Here is a 12,201-nt window from a genome sequence, read left to right on the forward strand (position 1 = left end):
CTATAATAGCGAATATTCCTTTTGTTTTAGTTTTTTTCAGAAGTCCTGTATTTGGTGAACTTCATATTTTGTTGACCTTGTATTGTGAAGCGAGGTGGAACAATAACAGTTGTGTTGGCAGATATTGCTGAGATTTTCGCTTTGAGAAAATGGATGTATCCAATCAAAGAGGAATAAGATGAGAAGATTCCATTATTTTATACCCACTGAACACCTGTTGTCATAATGAGGATGGACCACTGTCTTCACTAATAACATTCCAACATTGACACCACCTCTGAACTGTCGGCGCGAAAACGTCTGTCTTATTAGCGATGTAACTCATTCTACTATAGCTTATTGTCTTCCAGCTGGATAAATCTGTCTTACAGGAACAAATGTGTTATTGTATGGAGGGTAAGTGTACCCGTGTGGCTCACCTCTGGCTGATGGTCATGTTATTCCGGTCATATCCATCATCACAGCAGAAATATGGGGTCAGACGCAAGGCAGCACTTCAGTTCTTCACATCTGATTGGCTGTCTCCAGAATGTAGAATGCAACTCTGGAGGGGAGATAGCAGGACAGGGCCATGGTTGCCATAGCACCCTGCACAAATGTCTCATAAATCAACAGAGGATCACTGTGAGATTTGGTTTGAAAAGAACCCTTGAAGATAATTCCTACTATTGGCTGTGTGTTCTCGGTGGCCTTGACTCTGAGTCATCTGCATGGTGTTGCTGGGCTGGAAACAATACCGTGTGAAGTGCACTCAAGTCAAGCACAGTCATTTAAATGCTATTACCATTCTACCTGGCTTTGTCACAAAATAACCATACAATGTATCATTGACTGCTACGGCTGTTTACTGGAGAAATCCTAACGTGATGTGGTGCATGAGTCTGAATACATAGCCTCTGAACGTCTACTGTGTAGGCTACTGGAAATCAAGATGAGCTGTAGTAGTAAGTCCTTTGACTGGTTCTATATTATCTAAATAATTGTATTGACTGGGGAACAGATGGCTTTGGCAATCCAATCACATTATGCTTGGACTCATTCATAACAGCTGTAGCAATCTACTGTCACTAAACAAGTCAGAGACAGTGTTGTAACTGCAGGCCAGGGCCTCTGTACCTAGAAAGAGACACAGGGGGCACAAATGTGTCACTTCTGGGCCTCTGTACCCCACAGCTGTCAAATAATTTCTCAGATATAAGCTCCGGTGATATTTGTGGAGTTAGGTTCGATCTGTAAAGGTCCTAAAAAGTCACGCAGAGGACATTATTTTCATCATCTTGATCTCATTCATTTCTATCTGCTGGCAGAAATGAAAGCAAGGCTTTGACCAGGCGCCATGGCAGCAGTTGGGCTCAGGAGACATTTCCCCCTTAATTCTCAGATAAATAATGCATGAAAGGCTGTGTCTGGAGATATGTCTCAGTTGGCTGTAGACCTCCGCTCAACTGCAGGCCTTTGATCAAAATACACAGAGGGAAGGGAGGGAGACCATAGGATGTCCTTAATTGTCTGTGCCTTACTGGCAGAACAACAGTATCCTTGTTACTTTGATACAGAGCAGCTATGGATGCACAGAGAGATGGATCCTCCTGATGCATACTAATGTACAGTATACTACATCCAACTGGCTTCTCTCTCAACCACATTTATACTCCAGTCAGAGGCACACAGGTAATGTACTCAGAGAAGAGGATGTTCAGGGCTCTGAAGGTGCAAGACTGAAGTAAGGAGAGGAGTAGAGATCTCTGACAATGCAACAATTCTGGGTGAATAACTCCAGTTCTTCTCACCAAAGTATCACAGAACATTACAGTCTGTTTTTCCCTCAGGGGTTCCATTGTAGAGATGAACACACAGTGATCTATGCTGCATCTCTCCCACATTGACACACAACTGCTAGCACTGTGCTTATGCACACACATTTATGTGACTCATTGGAAGGTGTGACACTGACAGTTCTGTGTGTGCTCAGTGGTGTCCAGCTACTATCTGCTGCAGGGATTATCAGCTCCACCACAAATGAAAGGTGAGAGGGTCGGAGCATAACTATACTACAGTTTCTCATTTCAGATTAAGGGAATGGGATACAGAGAAAATAGTAAGTGTTGGGAGGGCACAATTCCCTTACGTGCTGTAATGAATTTTCATTATTCCATCTCTGTTAAAATACCAGGATATTACCATTCTTTCACTGAGAGTTTAAGCTTGGTGGTAGTCATCTCATACATATGAGCTTTGTAGTTTCTTCAGAGCTTTTTTAGAGAGGTGAACTTACCGCTATTACCTTATTGCGTGTCATCTCTCTCCCTCTCTGTCACGATCTTCACCTTCATCTGAAGATATCTTGAAATCGCTGTCGGACAAAGTGGACCAATATGCAGCGGATTGCGTGCTCATCATCATTTATTTTAAATGTGAACACGAGGAAAAAACAATAAACAAAACTCACGACAGGAACAGTGTAGCAGGATAAACAAAAGCAGTGCTAACATACAACTACCCACCCTACCAAAACAAACATACCTCTGCCACGCCCTGACCAAATAATACAAATAATCCTCTATTCTGGTCAGGACGTGACACTCTCGCTCCTGTTCCTTAATTTGTTCTCTCTCATTGTCTACTCTAGAGGGACCTGAGATAGGATATATGTTGGGTAGTGCAGTGCCTCTTAAAGTCGTAAAACTGTTGATTGGACATATCAGTGATGATGGTGGAGGATATTCCTTGTCTTTTAACATGGTTCAAACTAGAACCCTGTCTTGAAAACTCAGAATTTAATAGTAATGAAAGCCCAAAATACACAAATATCATGTTGTTGTAGGCATTTTATGTTTGGGTGACTCTCTTAAATGGATTTCTGCATCCCCTTGGTTACCATTTGGTTTCATACCCTCCACCTGTGTTTTGCTGACTCACTCTACTGTATTCAAAAGCCTAAAATGTGGGCACTAATAAGGACAAGGATTTCAATAGCACCCTTTATTACTGCAAATCACCTAAATAAATCAAAGAGAATTTTGTTCCTCGTTCACCAGCACCATCATCAATCAGCAGTCATGATTTCTTTGAAAAGGTTACAAGACATTGTATAATCGTTACATGGCATTGTATAATCTCAACTGTTCACTGCAACACAATTTCCCAGCTGGCTCGTGTTTTTTAAAGTCATGACTCAGTGGGCTACTGCACATCCCCAAACTCTCACGGTTTATCTGAGCTGCCTGTCCCAGTTGTCAGGGAGTCAACCCCTTTTCTATTGAGCTTGGGTCTGATTCAACATGCCTCTGAGGGACCCCTATTGAGACTGCCAAGGTCCACCGCCACCCCCTCATAGCGTCTATCCATTGACACTGGGGTTTGGCAGGAGAAAGGGAGGGAGGGTGCCCACTCATCCAAACTTCCTAGGCGAATCCCAATCTCTCTCAATGTCCCAATGAAAGATCTCACTTTGCATTTGGCTCAAAGTCACAGTCCGGAAGGCAGGCATCCAAACCAGCTGCTTTAGAAAATCTGATGACCATTATATGTGTTTACCTTATTCTTGTTACTGACACAGATTTTTGTGTGAACTTTCAATGTACCTCATAATGAGGGACCCTTTATTCATCCGCACACTCTCTTTCAATCCTGCTGTGCTCTTAGAAATGTTGTTACATTTTATGAGTTGGACTTGGCCTCGGCAGGAGTGGGCTATATACACTGAACCAAAATATAAACGCAACAGGTAAAGTGTTGGTCCCATGTTTGATTTTTGTCTGTAATAAAGCCCTTTTGTGGAGAAAAACTCATTCTGATTGGCTGTTCAGTCATGTGAAATCCATAGATTAAGGCCAAATGAATTCATTTTATTTCAATTGACTGATTTCCTTGACTCAGTAAAATCTTTGAAATTGTTGCATGTTGCGTTTATATTTTTCTTCAATATAATTATGTTCTATATATATGTTCTACTATATGACTGCTCCAAATTGGCAACTGTCACTCTCCTTTTTCAATGCCTTTGCTTAGCGACCTTCAAGGCCAATCCTAAGGGATATTGGCTGTCAGGCATTCATCACATCTCTCTCTCTCCCCCTCTGAGCTGTCAAGGAGAGTTTAAGGGATTCAGGGTCAACAGGTTGTGTTAAAGGCAATAATAAGCCTATGTGCCAAACACCTCCAGACGCAACCCAAAAATATTAAACCCATGCTTTCTGTAATTGGCTTATGTTATCAATCAGTGTTAATAAATACATTTGATTTTGATAGAAAAATGTGTGTGTGTGTGTGTGTGTGTGTGTGTGTATGTGTGTGTGTGTGTGTGTACAGAAGCAGTGATTTCTCTGTGTTATTAAGGCATTGCTTTCGGTCAACATTGATTTTCTGAAGCAAAGACAGTTTTACAGAAGGTATGTCTCCCCAGAATACTTAGGTATACAAGGCCAAGAAATATCAACAGATAGCTCTGTCCACTTGTATATGCCTGAAAATTATCTTTCATTCACAGTGCAACCAGAAGAAAACATGAATATGTCAACATGTGTAGGCTATCAATCATGCCCAAGGAGAGAGAGTTCAATACTGTCCATTAATAATTCAATAATAATGGAATGAATGGCAGGCCAACAAATACAGATAATAATTCAAATCACAATGCTACACCTTTCCAACATCATCACCAGATGAGACCAACGGGCGTTACAATCTGGGGGACACTGTTACAGAGGATGCAGACTATACACATTTTAATGAAATACAAGTGAAATTTGATGTTTTTGCTCGTTGTGATCGGAAAATTACGCGATGATGTATTTAATCGAAATAGATGGGGACATGCCTGCGTGCGCGCAACCAATGGAGCAACCCATGCATTCGTCAAATTATTGACAAGCTTGTCAACTTGCGCGCACTGATTTTTTCCCTTCACATTCCAAATGGTATAGCCTATAGAAAGTGAATCCCTGAATCGATGTGCACCACATCTCAACTCCCATTCGTTCGAGGAGGAAACGCTAGAACTGTTGAGAAATATCGGCGTGGCATCTAAACCCAGGTTTTATTTTCATGTCACGTTGAACCCTATTTAGCAACACCCCGTAGAAGAAGTCATGGAAGGAGTCAGCAGCAACAGAAACATGTCATACAGTCGATGGAGTTATGACAGGTAAGCGTCTATCCTTTGTCAACATTTACCTTGGTATGCGAGCTGATATCACCAATTTGCCACCAGAACCTCTCCTTTGCCTTTTGTTTAGCAGGCTACCATTGTCATATCTAATCAGAAGTTGGTTGTGATTGATAAACCAACCTACAAAACCAATTAAATGCAGTAGCCTAGTCTAGACATATGTATAAATTGACAGGGGCTGTAATTGGATGCAATCCTAATATTGATAGAATATGTATCAGGCTGTCATGCAGTCTACACTGTAAACCAGTTGTCATCATGAGGCATTTTGACACTGGCATGGCAAATTGATATGACCTAGATAAGGTGTGTGTGTGTGTGTGTGTGTGTGTGTCAAAGCAGTGATTTGTCTGTGATACTACAACAATATTGCTTCCGGTCAATGTTGATTTCCTGAAACAAATACAGTGTGACGGATCCTAGGAGGCTGTATATTCTGTAACTTACATTTTCTGGTTTTTCTTTTCTTTTAACTGCGATCAGATGAAACAGCTTTCAGTATATTTGAGTTGTAGTAAGCTTTGTCAGCACTGGTACAGTAAGTGGGGAAATAACTTATTTTTCTATTTCTGCATCAAACAGCTACAGTACAGGGTCTTGCTTGCTAGTCTTTATATTCTGACTATAAGGTCTTTCCTTATTGGTCAGCAGACAACATGAGCACACACAGTCAGTCAGTAAGCAACATCCCACTGAGCACACACTGGTTGAATCAACATTGTTTCCACCTCATTTCAATGAAATGACGTTGAACCAACATGGAATTGACATTTGTGCCCAGTGGGATGCTTGTGGCCCGGTTCTCTTAAGCTCTTACAGTGTGATTGGTATTCTAGACACCGTAACTGTGCTGCTTGGGCATCCCAAGAGAATGCAGCGAGAGATTCTGGGTCTCCTACAGCTTCATACGATTTCTCTCAGTGCTGTGCAACAATGGGTGGGGTGGTGGGATTAAGCTGAAGCCTCTCAGCACGTCTCCTAGGCAGTAACACATTCTTGATGTTTGATGTTTTTGTATTCATGATATACAGTACCAGACAAAAGTTGTAGAATAATAGTGAAGACATCAAAACTATGAAATAACACGTTTTGAAATAACAAATCAAAATGTATTAGTCACATGCGCTGAATACAACAGCGCTGACCTTACAGTGAAATGCTTACATACGAGCCCCTAACCAACAGTGCAGTTTCAAAAAATACGGGTAAGAATAAGAAATAAAAGTAATTAAAGAACAGCAGTAAAAAATAACAATATATACAGGAGGGTGCTGGTACAGAGTCAATGTGCGGGGGCACCGGTTAGTTGAGGTAGTATGTACATGTAGAAACCATGTAGTAACCCAAAAAGTGTTAAACAAATCAAAATATATTTTATATTTGAGAGTCTTCAAATAGCCACCCTTTGCCTTGATGATAGCTTTGCACGTTTTGGTATTCTCTCAACCAGCTTCATGAGGTAGTCACCTGGAATGTATTTCAGTTAACAGGTGTGCCTTATAATATTAAAAGATAATTTATGTAATTTCTTTCCTTCTTAATGAGTTTGAGCCAATCAGTTGTGTTGTGACAAGGTAGGGGGGGTATACAGAAGATAAACCTATTTGGTAAAAGACCAAGTCCATATTATGGCAAGAACAGCTCAAATAAGCAAAGAGAAACAACAGTCCATTATTACTTTAAGACGTGAAGGTCAGTCAATACGGAAAATTTCAAGAACTTTCTTCACGTGCAGTCGCAAAAACGATCAAACACTATGATGAAACTGGCTCCCATGAGGACCGCCACAGGAAAGGAAGACCCAGAGTTAACTCTGCTACAAGTTCATTAAAGTTACCAGCCTCCAATATTGGAGCACAAATAAATGCTTCACAGACTTCAAGCAACAAACACATCTCAACTTCAACTGTTCAGAGGAGACTGTGTGAATCAGGCCTTCATAGTCGAATTGCTGCTAAGAAACCACTACTAAAGGACACCAATAAGAAGAAGAGACTTGCTTGGGCCAAGAAACACGAGCAATAGACATTAGACCGGTGGAAATCTGTCCTTTGGTCTGATGAGTCCAAATGTGAGATTTTTGGTTCCAAATGCGGTGTCTTTGTGAGACGCAGAGTAGGTGAACGGATGATCTCTGCATGTGTGATTCCCACCATGAAGCATGGAGGAGGTGTGATGGTGTGGGGGTGCTTTGCTGGTGACAATGTCTGTGATTTATTTAGAATTCAAGGCCCACTTAACCAGTATGGCTACCACATCATTCTGCAGTGATACGCCATCCCATCTGGTTTGCACTTAGTGGGACTATCATTTGTTTTTCAACAGGACAATGACCCAAAGCACACCTCCAGGCTGTGTAAGGGCTATTTGACCAAGAAGGGGAGTGATGGAGTGCTGCATCAGATGACCTGGCCTCCACAATCACCCGACCTCAACCTAATTGAGATGGTTTGGGATGAGTTGCACCGCAGAGTGAAGGAAAAGCAGCCAACAAGTGCTCAGCATATGTGGGTACTCCTTCAAGACTGTTGGAAAAGCATTCCAGGTGAAGCTGGTTGAGAGAATGCCAAGAGTGTGCAAAGCTGTCATTAAGGCAAAGGGTGGCTACTTTGAAGAATATAAAATATAAAATACATTTTGATTTGTTTAACCCTTTTTTGGTTACTACATGATTCCATGTGTTATTTCATAGTTTTGATGTCTTCATTATTATTCTACAATGTGAAAATAGTACAAATAAATAAAAACCTTTTGAATGAGTAGGTACTGTATATGACATGCAAATGAATATAGGCAGGTTACTCTGCTCCTAAAATGTGACAGAGAGATGTAATGGTTTGTTGTGTGGAGAGATGCCAGAAGCCATTCATTACTGTAGTGCTTGATCCATGTTTGACACACTAGTGATATCTGTATGCAGTACACATGAAATGGCACTCCATCAGATATGTGTCACACGAGTTTGACACTTGCAATACAGTCATAAAAAGGCAGCTGACACAAACAACAAACATCAACATCCACAGTTAATAACCCACTTACAAACTAAACAGCCGCTCTTGTATGTATTTATTCTGGCTTAGCTGATACTATGGGTATGGTATTTTATATGTAAGTAATGATTGCTCCAGCTTCTATGCAGTGCATCTCTCACTGTTAGAGAATTTGATCCTGATTTAAAATGCTTACATTTTTCATTCCAATTTATGAGTTCCCTCGGGCTGGTCTCAGGTTCATTAGAAAATGTTTCTGGGCCGTATGCAACCTCAAAGGTGCTGCTATCATTTGAATATGCTCTGCTCATGGACCAGGTGTGTGTTTGTTCAGGCATCGTAATTCATGGCTGTGCCTGCGAAGGTAGGAGCAGTGCACTCACATTGTGTTAGTTCAACAGGCCTGGCAGCCAGTAAACACAGCAACCACAGAGACATGGAGAGATACTATTCAATGAGAGGGTCTCACATTCTTACAGATTGTGTTTTCATAATTATTGTGTGTCTGCTGTAATAATCTACATAAATGCCAGGAGATCTCATTAGTCTCTGATTTGGTATCGCCTCACATGGTACATTGCAGTTTTACAGCACTTCTTTATGGACCTCTAACAATTCCTTATTTACAGAAGGAACCAGTTACATATCAATTATTTAATGCAATAATGAAGCCAGGACTGCAATAAAGTGCATTACTGCAGGGGCAAACTTTTTAAGTAATCATTTGATGTTTTTTGGGTTAGTGAGTAGTGTTGGTGAGAGTGGGCCATTTTCTGTGTGTGCTGCCATTGTATTTCTGAGAACATTTCTGGGGATTAATGCACTGTTGGAGAATGGATGGTCCACGCTGCACACCTGCTCCTGCGTCACAGATGAATGGGTGATGACACGGGGTACCAACGTGTGAGATCTCACATCCATAAGCTGCGTAGTGGAGGGAAATGACACACACAAAGACACTGTAGGCACTAGGCTAGGCAGACATACAACATATAGCTTATGGCTGTTAATATTGTAACGTCAATAATGACATACTGTGCATAGTACATTAAATGCGCACACACATGCACATACATATTACTGTGTGTACTAACATATAAACTTTGGTACGAGTTCATATGCTATGTAGGGACTGATCTCAAGACAGGAAGCACTATTTACTTGAATCGTACGACTAAATGGAGTAGAATAATTATATGATTCTCCCATCCTAACCTGTCTGTCTTACTGTTATTGATAATAGTGTTCTATCTCAGTAACACAGGGTTATTTCCATGTAAAAGGACCCATGAGCACCAACATAGGAGCATGTCAAATGAAAGCTAGAGTCTTTCATATACATTTTTCACCCCTTTTCCACCCCTTTTCCATTTTAAAAATGTGGAATAAGCAAATACTTTGATTTCTGGTCAAATAGATGGAAAAGGGGTCTTGCAAAACATCTACCAGAAAAAGTCCTAAAAGGTATTACAAATAAATCAAAGGCTCTTGCCAACTAATATCAACACATATTTAGTTTTGGATACATTTTTCTGCCTTCTGTAAGTTTAAGAAACATTGCCTTGTGGCTTGAAATTCCATTACCAAAAACCCACATGCTTTATCTTTAAGATATTTTCTAATTTCTCTCCATCATGAGGAGGGATGATAATGAAAATTCACAGAAGTAACAAGTAAAGGTAAACCTATCAATTAGATAATGTTTTTACTGATATCAATTTGTTTATGAATTATTAAGTGATTAAAACTCAATTTTGTTACCAAATCGGTAATGGAATTTAAAAAAAATCGGTAATGGAATTTCTGCGATTTAATTGACTACAATAGGAAATCATAGTAGTCACAAATCACAGTTGGGTCACAAGTTTGGACAGCACAGTACAGCAAACAAAAGTATAGTACTGTAGAGTACAGTACATAGTAGATTAACTAGAGTTCAGTACACTATTGCACTGAAATATACTCTACTGAACTATAATCGACTTTGTCTTCTACTGTACTGAACTCTACTCTTTTGTGCTGTACTGTACTCTTCTGAGCTCTACTGTGCTATACTTGATGTACAAACTAGTGAAACATAGATATCTAGGATTGATTCAGATTTGGTCCGGACCAACAAATTTGGTCTTGTTTGGGGGCACAGCTCATTAAAATAATAGCCAGTGTGTAGAATAATACCCAAATATGCAAAGGAAGATATTGTATATTTTATACATTTTGTGTACCTATTTAGGATAGATCATCATGAAGAGTATGACATTAATATCCATAATTATGCATTTCTGTGTCGTACAGATCAGGGACCCATGATGAAATGATGATACCGCAATTCCAATACCAGATGTAAATCCACTTCACTTACTGTAGTTCAATAACCAAAATAGATTTTTTTCAAAGTCATTGTGTGATGTCATAGCTGACACCATTCTATCTGCAGACATGTTGAATCTTTATTTGGAGCAGATATTTAACTAACGTGGACATAAACTTTGAGATATTTTACTGAATCTTTGTATCTGCACAGTTCTTCCACTAAATGTGTTTTTGTAAAATGTTCAGTGTAAATTGGTCAAACTAGTCATTGTGTATAGAGGTGTATGCCTCTAAGTAAATAACAGTGTCTGTCTGCCTCTTATCGACTCAGAATGGAACAGAGGGGGCCTGGGTTGGAGAGAGAGGGGGCCTGGGTTGGAGAGAGAGGGGGCCTGGGTTGGAGAGAGAGGGGGCCTGGGTTGGAGAGAGAGTGGGCCTGGGTTGGAGAGAGAGGGGGCCTGGGTTGGAGAGAGAGGGGGCCTGGGTTGGAGAGAGAGGGGGCCTGGGTTGGAGAGAGAGGGGGCCTGGGTTGGAGAGAGAGGGGGAGAACGAAGGGGCTGGGTTTGGACACAAGCGGGCAGATTTATAGGAGTTACATATTAGAGACTGTTTTCAAAACACTCCCTCTGCTGCTGCTGCAAGGCCCAGACTGAATTCTGCTCTGTCAGTGCCATACACAGGTTGGTGTGTGTGTCTGTGAGTGAGGTCAGGGCTCTGCTGGGGCCATTAGCCAGGGTTTTGATTGCAAACACATCAGTGATGGATAATATCTGATGGTTGTAATATCAATGTAGAAATATAGGTCCTATGTTGAACTGTTCCAGTAACTGGCCCTAGCAGTATATAGAGCACTCAATAGGTTTTAATCCAGTTCCCTGAGGCTTCACATCAAGGGTCATGGCATTGATGATCAATCATTTCCAGTTGCAATCTTCAAGGCTTCAAAAACACAGCCCGCCAGGAACGTATAGTTTTAAGCTCTTGTAACCATATGCTTTCTGAGTTTAGTTGGGTAAACACAAAATCCATGAGGTTTGGATATGATTTCCTCAGAGCATAAAGCTGTATAATGTTTGGGTCATTGTCTATCAGTAGTTAATTGAAGCCTATCCTCCTACCCTCTATTACCTCTAATTGGATCCCATCTGATGAATCTATTGGAAGGGGAGAGAGGGCTTGTCGTCAGGCAAAGTTATTGTTCCAGAAGTAATGCATTATGAGACCAAGAGACCACTATGAGGGGAGCAGATGTCTGCTTTTACCCGGCTTTCTACTAGATAGCTAGTGTGAATAAGAAGCATTACCACTGAGACTGTTCTGGGAACTGCTGCTCTGCTCTGAGGAGTTTTCTACACTTCAGTAATTATAGCCCCCAATCAGATAGTGGTGGAAGTGGACATGCTTTTTACCAATGTGTTGTTTAGGGAGGCACACTGCATATATTAGATTAGATGAATATTTCATTAATAAGCAGCTGGAGACAACCATATTCACAGTCGTTGCCTTTGGCTTTTATAAAACGGCACTGTATTTCAGTTTATACTATGGTTTATCTAAGGTCTGAAATATCCTATTTATCTTTTACATGCAAAACTACAGTAATGTTTCTATCCTCACAACCTAATTTTACAGTCTAAGATAAAGATTCACCCAGCTGTCTGTAGAGCACAGCTCCAGACTGGTCTGGTTGGCAGTACATTCATGATTCATATTTCTTTAAATGCA

The 12,201-nt window shown here is 40.6% G+C and overlaps 1 protein-coding gene across 3 annotated transcripts in view; it reads left to right on the plus strand.

The window, feature by feature from the left end:
- The first annotated feature begins 4,837 nt into the window (after nt 1–4,837).
- The window catches only part of LOC115203242 (tubby protein), a 103,235-nt gene continuing 95,871 nt past the window's right edge, over nt 4,838–12,201 (plus strand). For 2 of the 3 annotated variants that reach the window (XM_029767756.1, XM_029767758.1), the window contains exon 1: nt 4,838–5,146. In XM_029767756.1, coding sequence (XP_029623616.1) covers nt 5,091–5,146 — 56 coding nt within the window. In that variant the 5' untranslated portion in view covers nt 4,838–5,090. The remainder of the gene's footprint in view (nt 5,147–12,201) is intronic. The other variant, XM_029767759.1, reaches the window with a different exon arrangement.

The sequence above is a fragment of the Salmo trutta genome, chromosome 12 (genome assembly GCF_901001165.1).
Source record: "Salmo trutta chromosome 12, fSalTru1.1, whole genome shotgun sequence".
Classification (NCBI taxonomy): Eukaryota; Metazoa; Chordata; class Actinopteri; order Salmoniformes; family Salmonidae; genus Salmo; species Salmo trutta.